Raw genomic sequence first — 12,448 nt, forward strand, 5'->3', positions numbered from 1 at the left:
TAGTCCAGACAGTCTTACATTGTTAGCTGCTAGCTAGCAATAACATTAGTTGAGTTGCGGATAAGATATAGATAACTTCTAACTACTCATTTTATGAGCTCGTGTGGCTACTGAAATGCATACTTTTTGTCTTTTATTGCTCATAACGCAGATTATTCCATATACTTTTTTGATTGCTTTTTTTTGCAGAAATTATTCTCGTAATCTGAGGAAAATAATTATTCGGTTATAAAGCCAGGGATATAAAACTAATAAGCTTTGAATTTGTTTCTTAAATGGCAAAAAGGCAAAACAGTCGTAACTAGTCGTAATTGCATTTTATTTTACTGAGTATTATGCACTTGATTCTTACTAAGTATCACATTTCAAAACATTGTAGAAGCAGCTATAATATGATTCAAGACTTGATCAAACCGATTCAAATCTATCTATGGTCAAACATATTTAAATTCAATGGCACGTGTACAGGTCCACTATACAGTACACCTTTAAACGAATATTCCAGGTACGATCCCAAAAAAATGATTTAAAGTAGGGGAGTGAGGGGTCCCAACCATTTTTTTGGACAAGGTGGGCCCATATAACGCGGAGCCGCTGCCCGTAGCGCTCATTCACTAGACCGTAGTCGACAACATCGAAACTCCCAAAAGTTCTCTAAAATTTTACCTGCCGTGTGCGCATAACATCGTACTTTACAATCATTCGTCAAAATGCTTCAAGGAATTCAACACAAACTTTCCGATTATCACGTCGCTTACGCCAAAAGTGACGTTCCCAAAATGGTGCCTATTGCACCAGCTCCTGATCGCAAATATTTGACCCTGGATCTGCAAACTGATAAGAAGAAATACAATTACAAGAACACTGCGTATACCGGGCCGCAAGCAGCTTCAATTGCGAGGAGGAATGCCCGTGAAAGGAATCGTGTAAAACAAGTGAACGATGGATTCAATGCCTTGAGGAAGAGACTGCCAGCTGCTGTCATCGCTGCCTTATCTGGCGGTGCTCGTCGTGGATCTGGGAAGAAACTAAGCAAAGTGGACACACTCAGAATGGTCGTCGAATACATCAGGTACTTGCAAAACTTAATCGACGAAAGCGATGCAGCGAATGGAGTTACAAGGACCGCGCAAGTGGAGTCTCAAACACCTTACGAACTAGATGAAGGCGTTTTTGATGGAAGTTCTCCGTATTCCGACTCTGTGCCTTCACCAGCTGGTTCTGAGTGTTCATCTGGAGTATCGTCCGCGTACTCGGGTGGTTACATCCCCAACAACTACCAGCCCCATGAAGAACAAGTGAGTCCTATGGATGAAGACGATTTACTTGATGCCATTACGTGGTGGCAACACAAGTAGATAACTACTACCTAGTGTAAAAAGTGCGGTGGTGTCTAGTCTTCAAAGTCAATGAACTCTCAGTAATTTATTGTCTTTATCGTATAGAGAAATAATAGTTGTACGTAGAGAATTCGCTAGATAATGTAAATTATGTTGTTATTGTTATGGCTGTGACTGTACAATTTGTATAGATATTCGAGTAATGTTACTCGTTATGTAAATAATACTGTGTATAAAATATTATTATAATATAAATGAAAAATATAAAATTTCTTACAAATATACTTTGTGGTTTTAATCTGATTTTTATCCTTATGTTGATGTCTCTTAACTCCTCTTAAACTTTGAGGTTTGAGTATTACATTACACGTTAGGTTGATATTTTCAACAAGCATACAGTTACTAACTTTATGGATCAAACCTTGAAGGATATCATAATGAAATAAATAATACAAACTTATTTTACATCTCACATATAATATGATTTACTCTTGATCTTTTGAAAATAACTGCAGTAGTTCCTAAGCTTAAAAGGATCTTACTTAACATAGAAATAAAAATACTGAAGATAGCTATGACGGAGTTGAATTCCATAGCTGATGCTTCTTGATTAAGAAAGAAATAGTACATACGCATTCTAATTGTAATCTTGATAAGAAAAGAAGATTTTTAAATACAATATTAGTTTGTCCTAGCCTGCCGACTAAAGGTTTGTAGTGTGCGGACTCTTAAAACTACGTTTTTTTGCTGTACATGTTAGGTTAGTATTTTATGTTTGGTCTTTTTATAGATTCGCTACCAAAAGTTAAACTTCGTTTTTAAATACTTCTTCATTACAGCCTCAAATTGCAGTACCGCCAAAAACCTGCAAAGCATTCCGATAAAAGTGTGAAAATAAATAAATAATTACCTTTTAAATCCATTATCAAAAGAAACGGTGAATGAGATACGAACCCTCGTAGAGATAGCCGTGCAGAATTATTTTATCTTCGTAGATTTAAAAAAGTACTGATACGGCCAGCGAGCTTGATTAAGCCATCGATGCGCAAACGCAGCTCCGGTACATTGTTATACAAGATTAATGGTGTTCACCAAGATAAGGAGGTGGGAGCTAAATGCATTTACATGTGCGAATAAAAAGACACTGATAAAGGGACAAAGAAGCTCGCGACGAATAAAAATGGTACCATTTATTGTGACACATACAGTTCTACTGGTTGTACTACATGCAGTAGGACTCAAAATTCAACGGTTGAACGTTTTTAAAAGCATATTCTCTGAGGAAACTCTAATTTAGACCGCGTCGAATATACGCCATATCTTAGATCCTCAAATAGGTTTAACTCAAGTCGGATAAGGTTAACTTCTAGGAATTACGAGGGTTTTAGTAAATAGCTCGTCGCAGCACATAAGGGCTTGCACGATATCTCATGTTGTCGTCAAGCGTAAATTAACATTAGGCTTAATAAAACTTTTAATAGCTCGCGTGTCGCTGCGGCCGTGTGTAAAACAAACAGATTTATATGCAATCGCAGATTGTGGTTTACGATTATGGAAAATGCTGATAGAAGAGGAAGCTAACGAGTAATTAAACCTAATGCGAGTCACTGCAGACGTTAACTCACGTAATTGCGATTAATATTTTTACGATCAGGCAACACCGGCAGGCACGTGGGAACTGTTGGCGCGCTACAATGAAGCCTCCGTGTTACTTCTATCAGTACAAAAGATTAGTTCTTTAAAAGCCCTGAGGTTTACATTACGTTGCTTTTATTTGCTTCCGTTTTGTATAAAAAGATTGCGACAAAAGAATCGAATGATTTTGGCGAATTCCGGAAACTATTTATTTCTATCGGAGCTTTGTATCGATAATCTTATTATTTGGGGCACGTGAGCTTTGTTGTGTTCGTGATATTTGCGAATACTTGACGATAAGCGACTCGTATTTAGGGTACGTTTGTGTGTTTAGGTTTTTAGTAGCATGAGGCGATAGTAGTTGAGAACAATCGAATAACAAATACCGCATAGAACTGATTGTTTGTAAAAGTGAAAGTAAAATCAAATAATTGCTAAAAAAGTTTGTCCTACAATATTTTTTCAATTTGCCATAAAGTTCTAGCATCAAACATAAAAATTCGATTGCAGTAAAGCTTATTAAGAACCAAAGAGATTGATTGCGCCCTTTATCCGTTTAGAGTTTTGTTGAATAACCCTCTCTTCGAGAAGCATTTGAATGGTCCAATTTCCTCAGAAGTATTAGGAATAAAAACGTTTGTTTATACACTCACTAAATGCTTTATCTCGGTAAATCAGTTAACCAGTGTTTAGAGTAGATGTTATCTCTTTGTTGTACTCGAGTCTGTGTACTATTGTTCCTTAATCGCTCAACTTACAGTACAATCGTCTAATCGATTGTTATTGTTAATTCTAAATAATCTCTTTCAAACCATTCAATAGGTGCATTCATTTGTTATATTTTAATTAATCTCTCACTTTCACTCTTATTGTAGGTACTTATAATTAATGGTGGTTTGTGTATAGGAAATAAATTGTTGAAATTAATTTTAGAATGACGTGCTTTCTTTAGATAAGTTGAGGCCATTATTTCTATGGCTGTGTTGAATGTTTGTGTTAATTTATTGGTAAGTAGTTTTAACCCAGTTACTTTCTTCCTGAGAAAACGAATGAAAAGGTACTCTGACAATTAATATTGGAAATAATTTATGTAAGTTCAGCGACTTATCCTTGAAAGTGTTAAATAATTTCGCTATGAATAACTTTAATAAATTACCTATGTAGATATGTGAGTTTTTTAAAGTCTTATAATAAAATATATCTAAAACAATTTATCTGGCGCACGGCGGTATGGTAGGTAAAGACGTAATTGGTACAATGATACGAGACAAGTAAGGGCCATCACTTATGCAAATGCTTTATAGCCCGACTCAGTTCCGACGCTCGCCGCATGATTTATTACAAATCGATACATTATATACTCGTTTACATATACATATGTTACATCGAATTTGAGACTTTATTTATAGCTTTATGATTGATAATTATCATGTTATTAGATTATTTCTACACTGGATTTTGGTGATAAGCTGTATTAAGGGCAATTTGTACGATGTTGCCGTCAGTCAGACCAGTGTTCATTACAACCAAAAAATAGGCTGTATGATAACCGACATTACAGATGTGTTTTAACATGAATTAATCTACAAAGAACATAATCTATCAATTAAAGCAATAATTGTATTAGAATAAAATTACAAGCGCCTTTGAAATGAATGAACATAATTAATTTCATTCATCCTTTCGCCCACAACAGTTACCAGATAAGTTACGTACAGACAGAAGAAATAAGGCTAGCGGCAGACAGGTCCTCGTATATATATAAATAATCGTCGGATATCGGCTTCCTTCGTCGGGTGTGCGCGAGCGCAGCCTGGGAACTCGATGTGATCGACGCGGCTCGGGTCACGCGCCTATCACTCTCTGCTATCGAAATAGGGATATTGTAGTAAAGAAAAAGTCTGTTTTTTTACTTTGATTAGGTATGTGATATCAGTAGGTATACGAGTAGATGCAATTTAAATATAGTAACAGGGTAAGATATAAATGACAGTGGATGTCGTAGGTATCTCATTAGTACTCTTACACAGTCATAATGTGCATAACCAGTGTCTGTAGGCTTTTTAAAGAGGAAAAGAATTATGATCCTGAAAAAGTTTAAAAAACATCAAAGGCGACTGTGGTTCAGTACAAGATTTAAAAACCTTTCTTCCTTCACAAAATTGAAATTTAGGTTTTATTTTGTCAAGCATAAAGAAAGATGTGTATTGAAATTTTTAAATTAAATCTTTTACAAGAATAAGTAAAGCATACATCTGCCGACCAGTAGCCGATTCTAAAGAAGATAATTACAAGTTATAATATGTTGTACTGCGTTGAAAGCGTGGCCACTTGACCGCAAAACAGAAAGTATCAACTTACAAGGAAATATGAATTGCGACATACGATAGTGCTAATTCCGAAATTATGAGCCGAACCTTCTATGAATGAAGTTTTAATCATTATTTTTGTTTCTCACCGTGGCATGCTTCTATGTGGAAAAAAAACTAAAAAACCTTTTGAATTTCTTGAACATTTGCAATCGGAAGATACACTTTTGTGATGTGCAATTTGAGAATGATTTCCGCATGAAATACATCAAATAAGCAACTCTCATGTTCGTACGTTTTTTCTACGTTTCCTCCGTCTTTTTAAACACTCTAGTGCGGTTCGGTTTGTATGAAATTGTCCGGGTTTCTCTAAGGGCACATTGTAACAAGCGTTTTTTCTTGTAATTTCGTACTTGAAATTGCGCAACATCGTTCACCACGTACTTTAGTGGCTTCAATATATTTTGTTCCGAATAAAAAAATACCTTTTAACGATACCGACGAATTTTATTTCATTTTAATGGCACTTAAGTTGGAAACATACCAAAAGTGAATTTTATTAGATTTTGAAGCTCGGAATGTGTAAGTATCAGCTACCGAGGTATCTAATAAATATCAATAGAGTCATATAGACATATCGTATTTTATAAACTAACACATTTAAAGACGGTAACATTCGTAAATATGTCGTTGTGCATGTGTTTATGTGGACATCAGCTAGTGATGGGACACAATATGCCGATACAATCATCCGACTCGATATAAAGTAAAACAGGAGCCAAATGACTATTTAAAAGTGTTTAAGAAGGCAGGTGTTGAATATTATAGTGCCAATTGACAAGAATGAACCAAACTGAATCGATTTAAAAGCAATAAGATTATATAGCTATTCAGTACTGTACGGTTTAATAAGATGTACCAAATTGCATGACTATAAAGGTAAGAATATCGAAGGAAAGAATTAAAGATGTAATCACGCATTCGAACAGTAACATTAGTGGGGAACTCGATTATTTTTGCATAATAACATCGATTCGAGTAGAGAGTAGTGAGTTGATCGCACCATTAACATAGACACGGGATGAAGATGTTAGTTTAGTAGACAGGACAGTGGCAATGCAGTGATTTAGATAGAACACCGCTGTGCCCAGCGTGACCTTACAGTAATAACTTACAAAAGAAATTATTGATTTTATTGTACATTCAATATTCATTCAATTTCTATCGATGTGAGTGAGCAATAAAAAGAAAGTGGTGTTGTAAGACATGCAATTTAATTTTATTACAAACCTTGTTCATCGATCAAAGAGCAAAAAGATTTAAACACTTAGACCATAAAACAACGTTCTAATAAATGTCTTTAAATATAAACACAAAATCCAATAAAAGACAGACCGCGAGGAAAATATGCATTACAAGATAAATCTATCGAAATGACCCACGATTAAAATTATACAGCCAATCAAAGTTACATCGACTAAAGGATAAACCCTTAATTGAAAGCAAGCACCTTGCCCTAGATTTATATGGTAACAAAAAATATCTGGAGACGACAGTTGAAGGATCCTTAAAATGTCGGCGTGAATCTCATAAAAGGGATTATAGGTTTGAGGAGCTTAATGCTCTAGGATTCAATTAGGTGAAATAAGCTTAAGTGGGTTGTATCCGCTGTTATGACAGCAGTCAAATTACCACGACCTGTCGCTTCCGCCATATTACCGAACTCTTAGAGAGGGTGACGGAGTAATCACGTAATGGTACGCTTCTAATGTGATGTTTATTGTTGATTCCTTGCTTTGATTGAAATGTTGATGACCTTTAATATGTAATTCTATCATTTCACGCATATATGAAAGCGAACTCTCATATGCTGAGTGAGTTAGAGACGAATGAGAAGGCGAATGAGAGCATTTCGTGCATTCAGGAATCGCAAAATAAGTATATAACTGGGTTTACAGAAAAAATAAGATTTTTACAACATTTGCAAACACGCATTGCAGAATAATATATGTGTAAGTACTTATCCAGAATACTACGTTTATCTCTTGTATGTGTACTTGTAAACTTAAGAGTCAAGTGTAGGTAACAGATAGCGCTATCATTAATGCACTGGCGCGTGTAGTCCTACAATATGCGGGTTGTAGTATATATCACCCTTAAGTCAACACAAGAAGGTTGATTATCGGCTGTCAATGTCAAGTCTACTTGTTATTCGCGCAAGTTCATTGTTAGCAGCATTCAGGACGTGACGGACAGTTAGTACAGGTAACGTCAACGTGCAAACTTGATAAGTGTACTGGCATGTAGCCTTCACCGAAAGCTTCACACTCTAGGTATTTACACCACTATTTATCACGAAGCCTCAATAACAATGGACAGCGTAAAACAGTAAAAGTAAAAGAGCCTATATTAAATGTCATTCAATAATAACAGACCGAGTGAATAGAAAATTGGCAAATGATTCCATATTGTTAGAACCACGAAACAGGAACCTGTCACAGTTCACACGCATTTTTCATTCAGTTTGAAAAAGGCAGAATCAAAAGTCCGAAGTTTCGGAAAAATAATGTTCCCACGTAGTGTGCGAATAGCTTCCGCATCAGGTGCAGAACCGAAAGGGTTCGTCAATCTCAAAGGGTTCCCATTATTATTCTTATTCTGATCGACAATCGCCCTCTCAAGTCGGGCCTTTTTTCTGCCAGATATAAAACTAATATTGGTAGGTCCCATCCTCTTCCGCCAGCTTTTTTGTACGTCACTGCACTGCATTTAGTTTTGGGAAAAAAGTTACTTTATTTGAACTGCTTTTAGTCTTTTTATGACGTTGTATATCAAATTTATATCGAGTTTACAATTACGTTCAACGACCTTTTTCTTTGAGCATCCTATTTCTTCGACGGCGTTGGATCTCTGGCGTTAGAAGGTTTTTGATACTGGTATCGTTTAAAAATAAAGCAATTAATTACCATAATGCCAATAAATTCTGAACGGACCTAAAACGGTGATAAGGATATCGAAAGGGTTGCCACCCAAAGGCGAGAATGGAATTTTATTTAATTACATTATCTAATTAGATACAACATACACAATAATGCTTGCATCTGCATTTAGTTCCGTAAATTAACAGCAAGTGATCTACAACCGAATAGTGCTTGTACTACAATATCATTAGAGTTGTGTTTTGTTTGTTTTGATGTTCAGTTGGTAATGTCCGCTCCACGCGAGAAGTGTCGCCGCCGTGATGAATGGCCACGCTTTGATTTAAAGGGGTACATTTGAATGAAAGGCTTGATATTGTGTATCTCTGTAACCTATCCTCAAATGCAATAAAACTATAAAGTAACCTTAACTTACGATGACTTTTTACAAAAAATATTTATTGTAAGGAGAAAAAGCTGATAAAAGATACGAGGCATAATTGACATGAGGTGCGAAAAAACGATATCCAATATTAAGATCGAATCTGAGCTTGTAAGACAAATCGCTCCCAACAATGTCACCCGTTGGGTGCTCAAAGACAGCGTTGGGAGCCATTCATCCATTTTTTAGTTCATGTGGTACAATTAACAATGACAGCGGTCAGGTTGCGTATAAAAAATTACCATGGAACGAGTTTTTCCAAAATGTAGAGCGGAGTTTTTTTTTATCTGTATGAATGAGTTTGAGTATTTTATTGCATTTAGTATTTTGTTCATAGATCTATATTTTATGATGTTGCATCAAAAAATTCTGGCGGCGTATAAAAGGCGAGATTTACATCGGTGCCCTTTGTGCCTTCTGTGGGTGATCTCGTTTGACAAAAGTGTTAACATTTACATCCATAAAATATTTTGACTTCTATCTTAATGGACGTAAGCGGACAGGTTACATTTTTTAATAATGCACACTGGAATTTGTTTGTTGTCAGATTTTGGATGCAAATGTCTTATTTACGATATTAATCGGCGATTTAAGTTTTTTATCGTCTAATTCTAACACGATATCTTATAAGCTGTTATTGCTATCAGCTGTTATAGCCTGAATAATAAGTTATAAAAATTCATCGTTATCATTATAAATTTTCGTTATAAATTCAAATAAATAAATTTCAATGACAGATTACAGATCAATAAACATTTAAGGCTGATTTCTGAAGCACGCGAGAAGAGCCGCAGGCAAGCGCAATATACAAGCTGTTGATTTGCATCCGTGCCATAGTCAAGGACGTAATTATACTAATGATTCTCAACCCAAATCAACAAAAAAATCGGCAGGAAAATTTTTGATTTTAATTTTTTTTCGGAAATCCGTCAATGTTATCTAGCCGTATTTAAACTTGGCGCGTGTGTTACTGGCCTTAAAACCGTGCTGCGCCCTCACACAAACCCAAACAGAAAGCATACGTAACGATCATTCATAAATTTCATTCATAAAATTGGATTACTTCTGAAATGCTACGACATTACAATGACAAAAAAAGCCGTGCGTATTAGCTATTTCCCGTCTACTGTAATTACAATCGATTATTTACGTATTTTATGTCCTCCTCCTGACGTATGGCACAAATGCAAATCAACACCTTGTATTTATGTGCTTAACCCAGAATAAGTTTTATGATTGCACATCATGATTCCACCACCAGCACTCACAACAACACGACATGATAAATATTAATAACCGTTTTCTTAAGTAATAGCCCCCAGCTAATTCCATCGAGGAGATGGAAGGGTTAAACTTTAGGACTGAACCACCCTTATAACTCTCGAGGAAATATTCATTATAACCTCTGCATAACTATTCAAAGTGGTTTTAATTATCGGTTGTCTAATGTTCGTCAAAAGCGGGCTATTAAAAACTATTAGAATATTTCAAATTGTAGATTCTTCACCCTTTCCGCCCTTGACAGGTCCAAGCTCTAATTTAGCTAAAAGTATGATTGCAGGTTATTTGCTATAATGAAATTAATAATACAAAACTTCTTCGTTCTTTTTAATTTTTGTTCATTAACGGTTAAAAAATAATTGTGATAGATTATGATAAGATGATATCGCATTTTATTATGAATGCCTGTGGATTATTTTTCATTTGTATCTCTGTTTTCAATGGACAATCGACAAACAACGATAGCATCGATGCGTGGACGGCTGTCAAAAGTTATATTTATTTTCTTTACAAATTCATAGAATCGTGCGAAATCACAGTGGAGATGTTTGCGGGTACCGTGGCATTATGCGCGGGCGCTGCGTTTGTCCGCACAAAGCTCCCAACCCTTTGGCGACACAATGCGCGTCACTAATCTAGATCATGTGCGCTATTGTGTGTCATTGTAGTGCGCTCCCCGCTCCCTCGCCCGCGCCCGCGCCGCTCGCAGCGGGGAAAGAAGTGCGCCGGTGGATATCTCACTCGATGTCGATTTATAAGAAATTACTGCGCCGCGGGTGCCAGGTAGTTGCTCCCACGGATGCGTACACAATGCAAAAACTTTGCACTCCAAAATTTCACTCGCAAACCAAACAGGAAATGAAAAATATTATTTCTTCCTATTGCTACTTTGTGTTCGACTATTATTCAGCATTATGTCTATAGATTAAAATATATCATAAATGGCTTCCGAATTCTTATTCATTGTGTTATTACTTTCTTCGTGGTCGTAAATTATGGTTGATCGGCGGTGTACAAGGAAGACGCTCGATGATTAGTATGTGCTCGGCCAATCATTAACGTATGTGCAACAATTTCGTTAATAATTATGTAAAAATATTGGAAGCGGTCTCATGTGTGTTTAACTGCTTATTACGTTGTAACCTGGGGCTCGGACTAACGGTGCGATAACTTATAAAAGTATTAGAGTCGAATGATTAAAGATCGGTTTTTTGACCTGTGTGGGCTGAGTCTATTAAGTTTAAGATCTACGTTAGCAAAGTAGACAGTATCTGTGTTAGTAATTTTATGTTTGACACTTAATAAACTGAAAGTAAAATATTGTATTGGTCTTAATTAAAGTTAACAAAGTAATGTATAACACTAGCTATTCGTTGGATGAAGTATGGCATTAAAACAGTCTAAAGCCTGAGCTCAGTGATCATCTAGTTTCAGAGTACTAAAAACGTACAGAGATTATCAGAACAAAATAATTCTAATTCCATCTGCTCAATGATATCCTTGTTCCATTTCGGCATTGAAGGGGCGGCGGCGTGTGCCCAAAGGACAAGTGGAGTGTCATCTCGCGGACATCGCTTAATTGGTACGAATAATTTTGTCGTACGAAAACCATCGGCTTTTATAACAGTATACAGGGCATGCTCGAGTATTGGAAATTAAGTGTTCGATTTATTATTTGGACGTATTACGTTTTTTATCGATTAAATGTAATGGTCAAAGGAATCGATTGCTGCATAGGTTTTATATGCTTGCAGTCTTCAGACTATCTCTCTGCTACACTTAAACATCTATCTAGGTACCTTGGGACCTAGTTCCAAAGTTAGAATAATTATCCGTATTGTAGGAGCCACCCCGTTTGTTAACGATGATTAAAAATAGTTAACGTCGCACTGTCGTTCATATATTCCTTAGTATGTCATAGTATTAATTGGTAGCAAGTATTCAGACAGCTATATTACTCTCATTAAAAACTATAAAATGTGCAATTTAACGATTATAAAAACCAGAAATTATTACAGATAATTCAGACCACTAAGTAGCGTTACAGTAAAAAACTATAAAGAAATATAACACAGTTGTAGTTTTGTGTGAAGTACAATGTAAAGACGATTATCATATAATCAATTTAACACCTCTCGTATAAAGGGTTGTACAGACACAAAGACACGGTGCGTGCGTTCGAGATCGTGTTGAGATTGCCTTATCACACATCTACAATTGTTGTTACAAACATTTGAATAACAACTCTTTCGATTCACTTTTTTATTGAGTGTCAAAATAGGTTTACGTGCGCATAAAAGAGAGTTTTTAAACTAGATAAAAAAGTACTCATACTCAGTTCTATTAAAATATTCTATGAAGCATTGTCACATTTTTTTGTTTTTTCTTTCTTTACTTTAAATAATAACTGTTTCAGTATTGTTTGTAGTCCATTGAAAATTATAGCTTGATTATTGGTACACATGTTAACGTTGGAGCCCATTAGTTCCTCGGAACTGTTTTGTAGAACAAGAGAGAACATGG

At 35.8% G+C, this 12,448-nt stretch overlaps 1 protein-coding gene across 1 annotated transcript; it reads left to right on the forward strand.

Annotated features, from left to right (window-relative positions):
* Positions 1-632: 632 nt before the first annotated feature.
* Positions 633-1,624, forward strand: LOC124632586 (achaete-scute complex protein T3-like). The gene has a single exon (XM_047167478.1). The coding sequence runs from the start codon at positions 711-713 to the stop codon at positions 1,356-1,358; it is 648 nt and encodes a 215-aa protein (XP_047023434.1). The 5' UTR covers positions 633-710; the 3' UTR covers positions 1,359-1,624.
* The last annotated feature ends 10,824 nt before the right edge of the window (positions 1,625-12,448 follow it).

The sequence above is a fragment of the Helicoverpa zea genome, chromosome 8 (genome assembly GCF_022581195.2).
Source record: "Helicoverpa zea isolate HzStark_Cry1AcR chromosome 8, ilHelZeax1.1, whole genome shotgun sequence".
Taxonomy (NCBI): domain Eukaryota; kingdom Metazoa; phylum Arthropoda; class Insecta; order Lepidoptera; family Noctuidae; genus Helicoverpa; species Helicoverpa zea.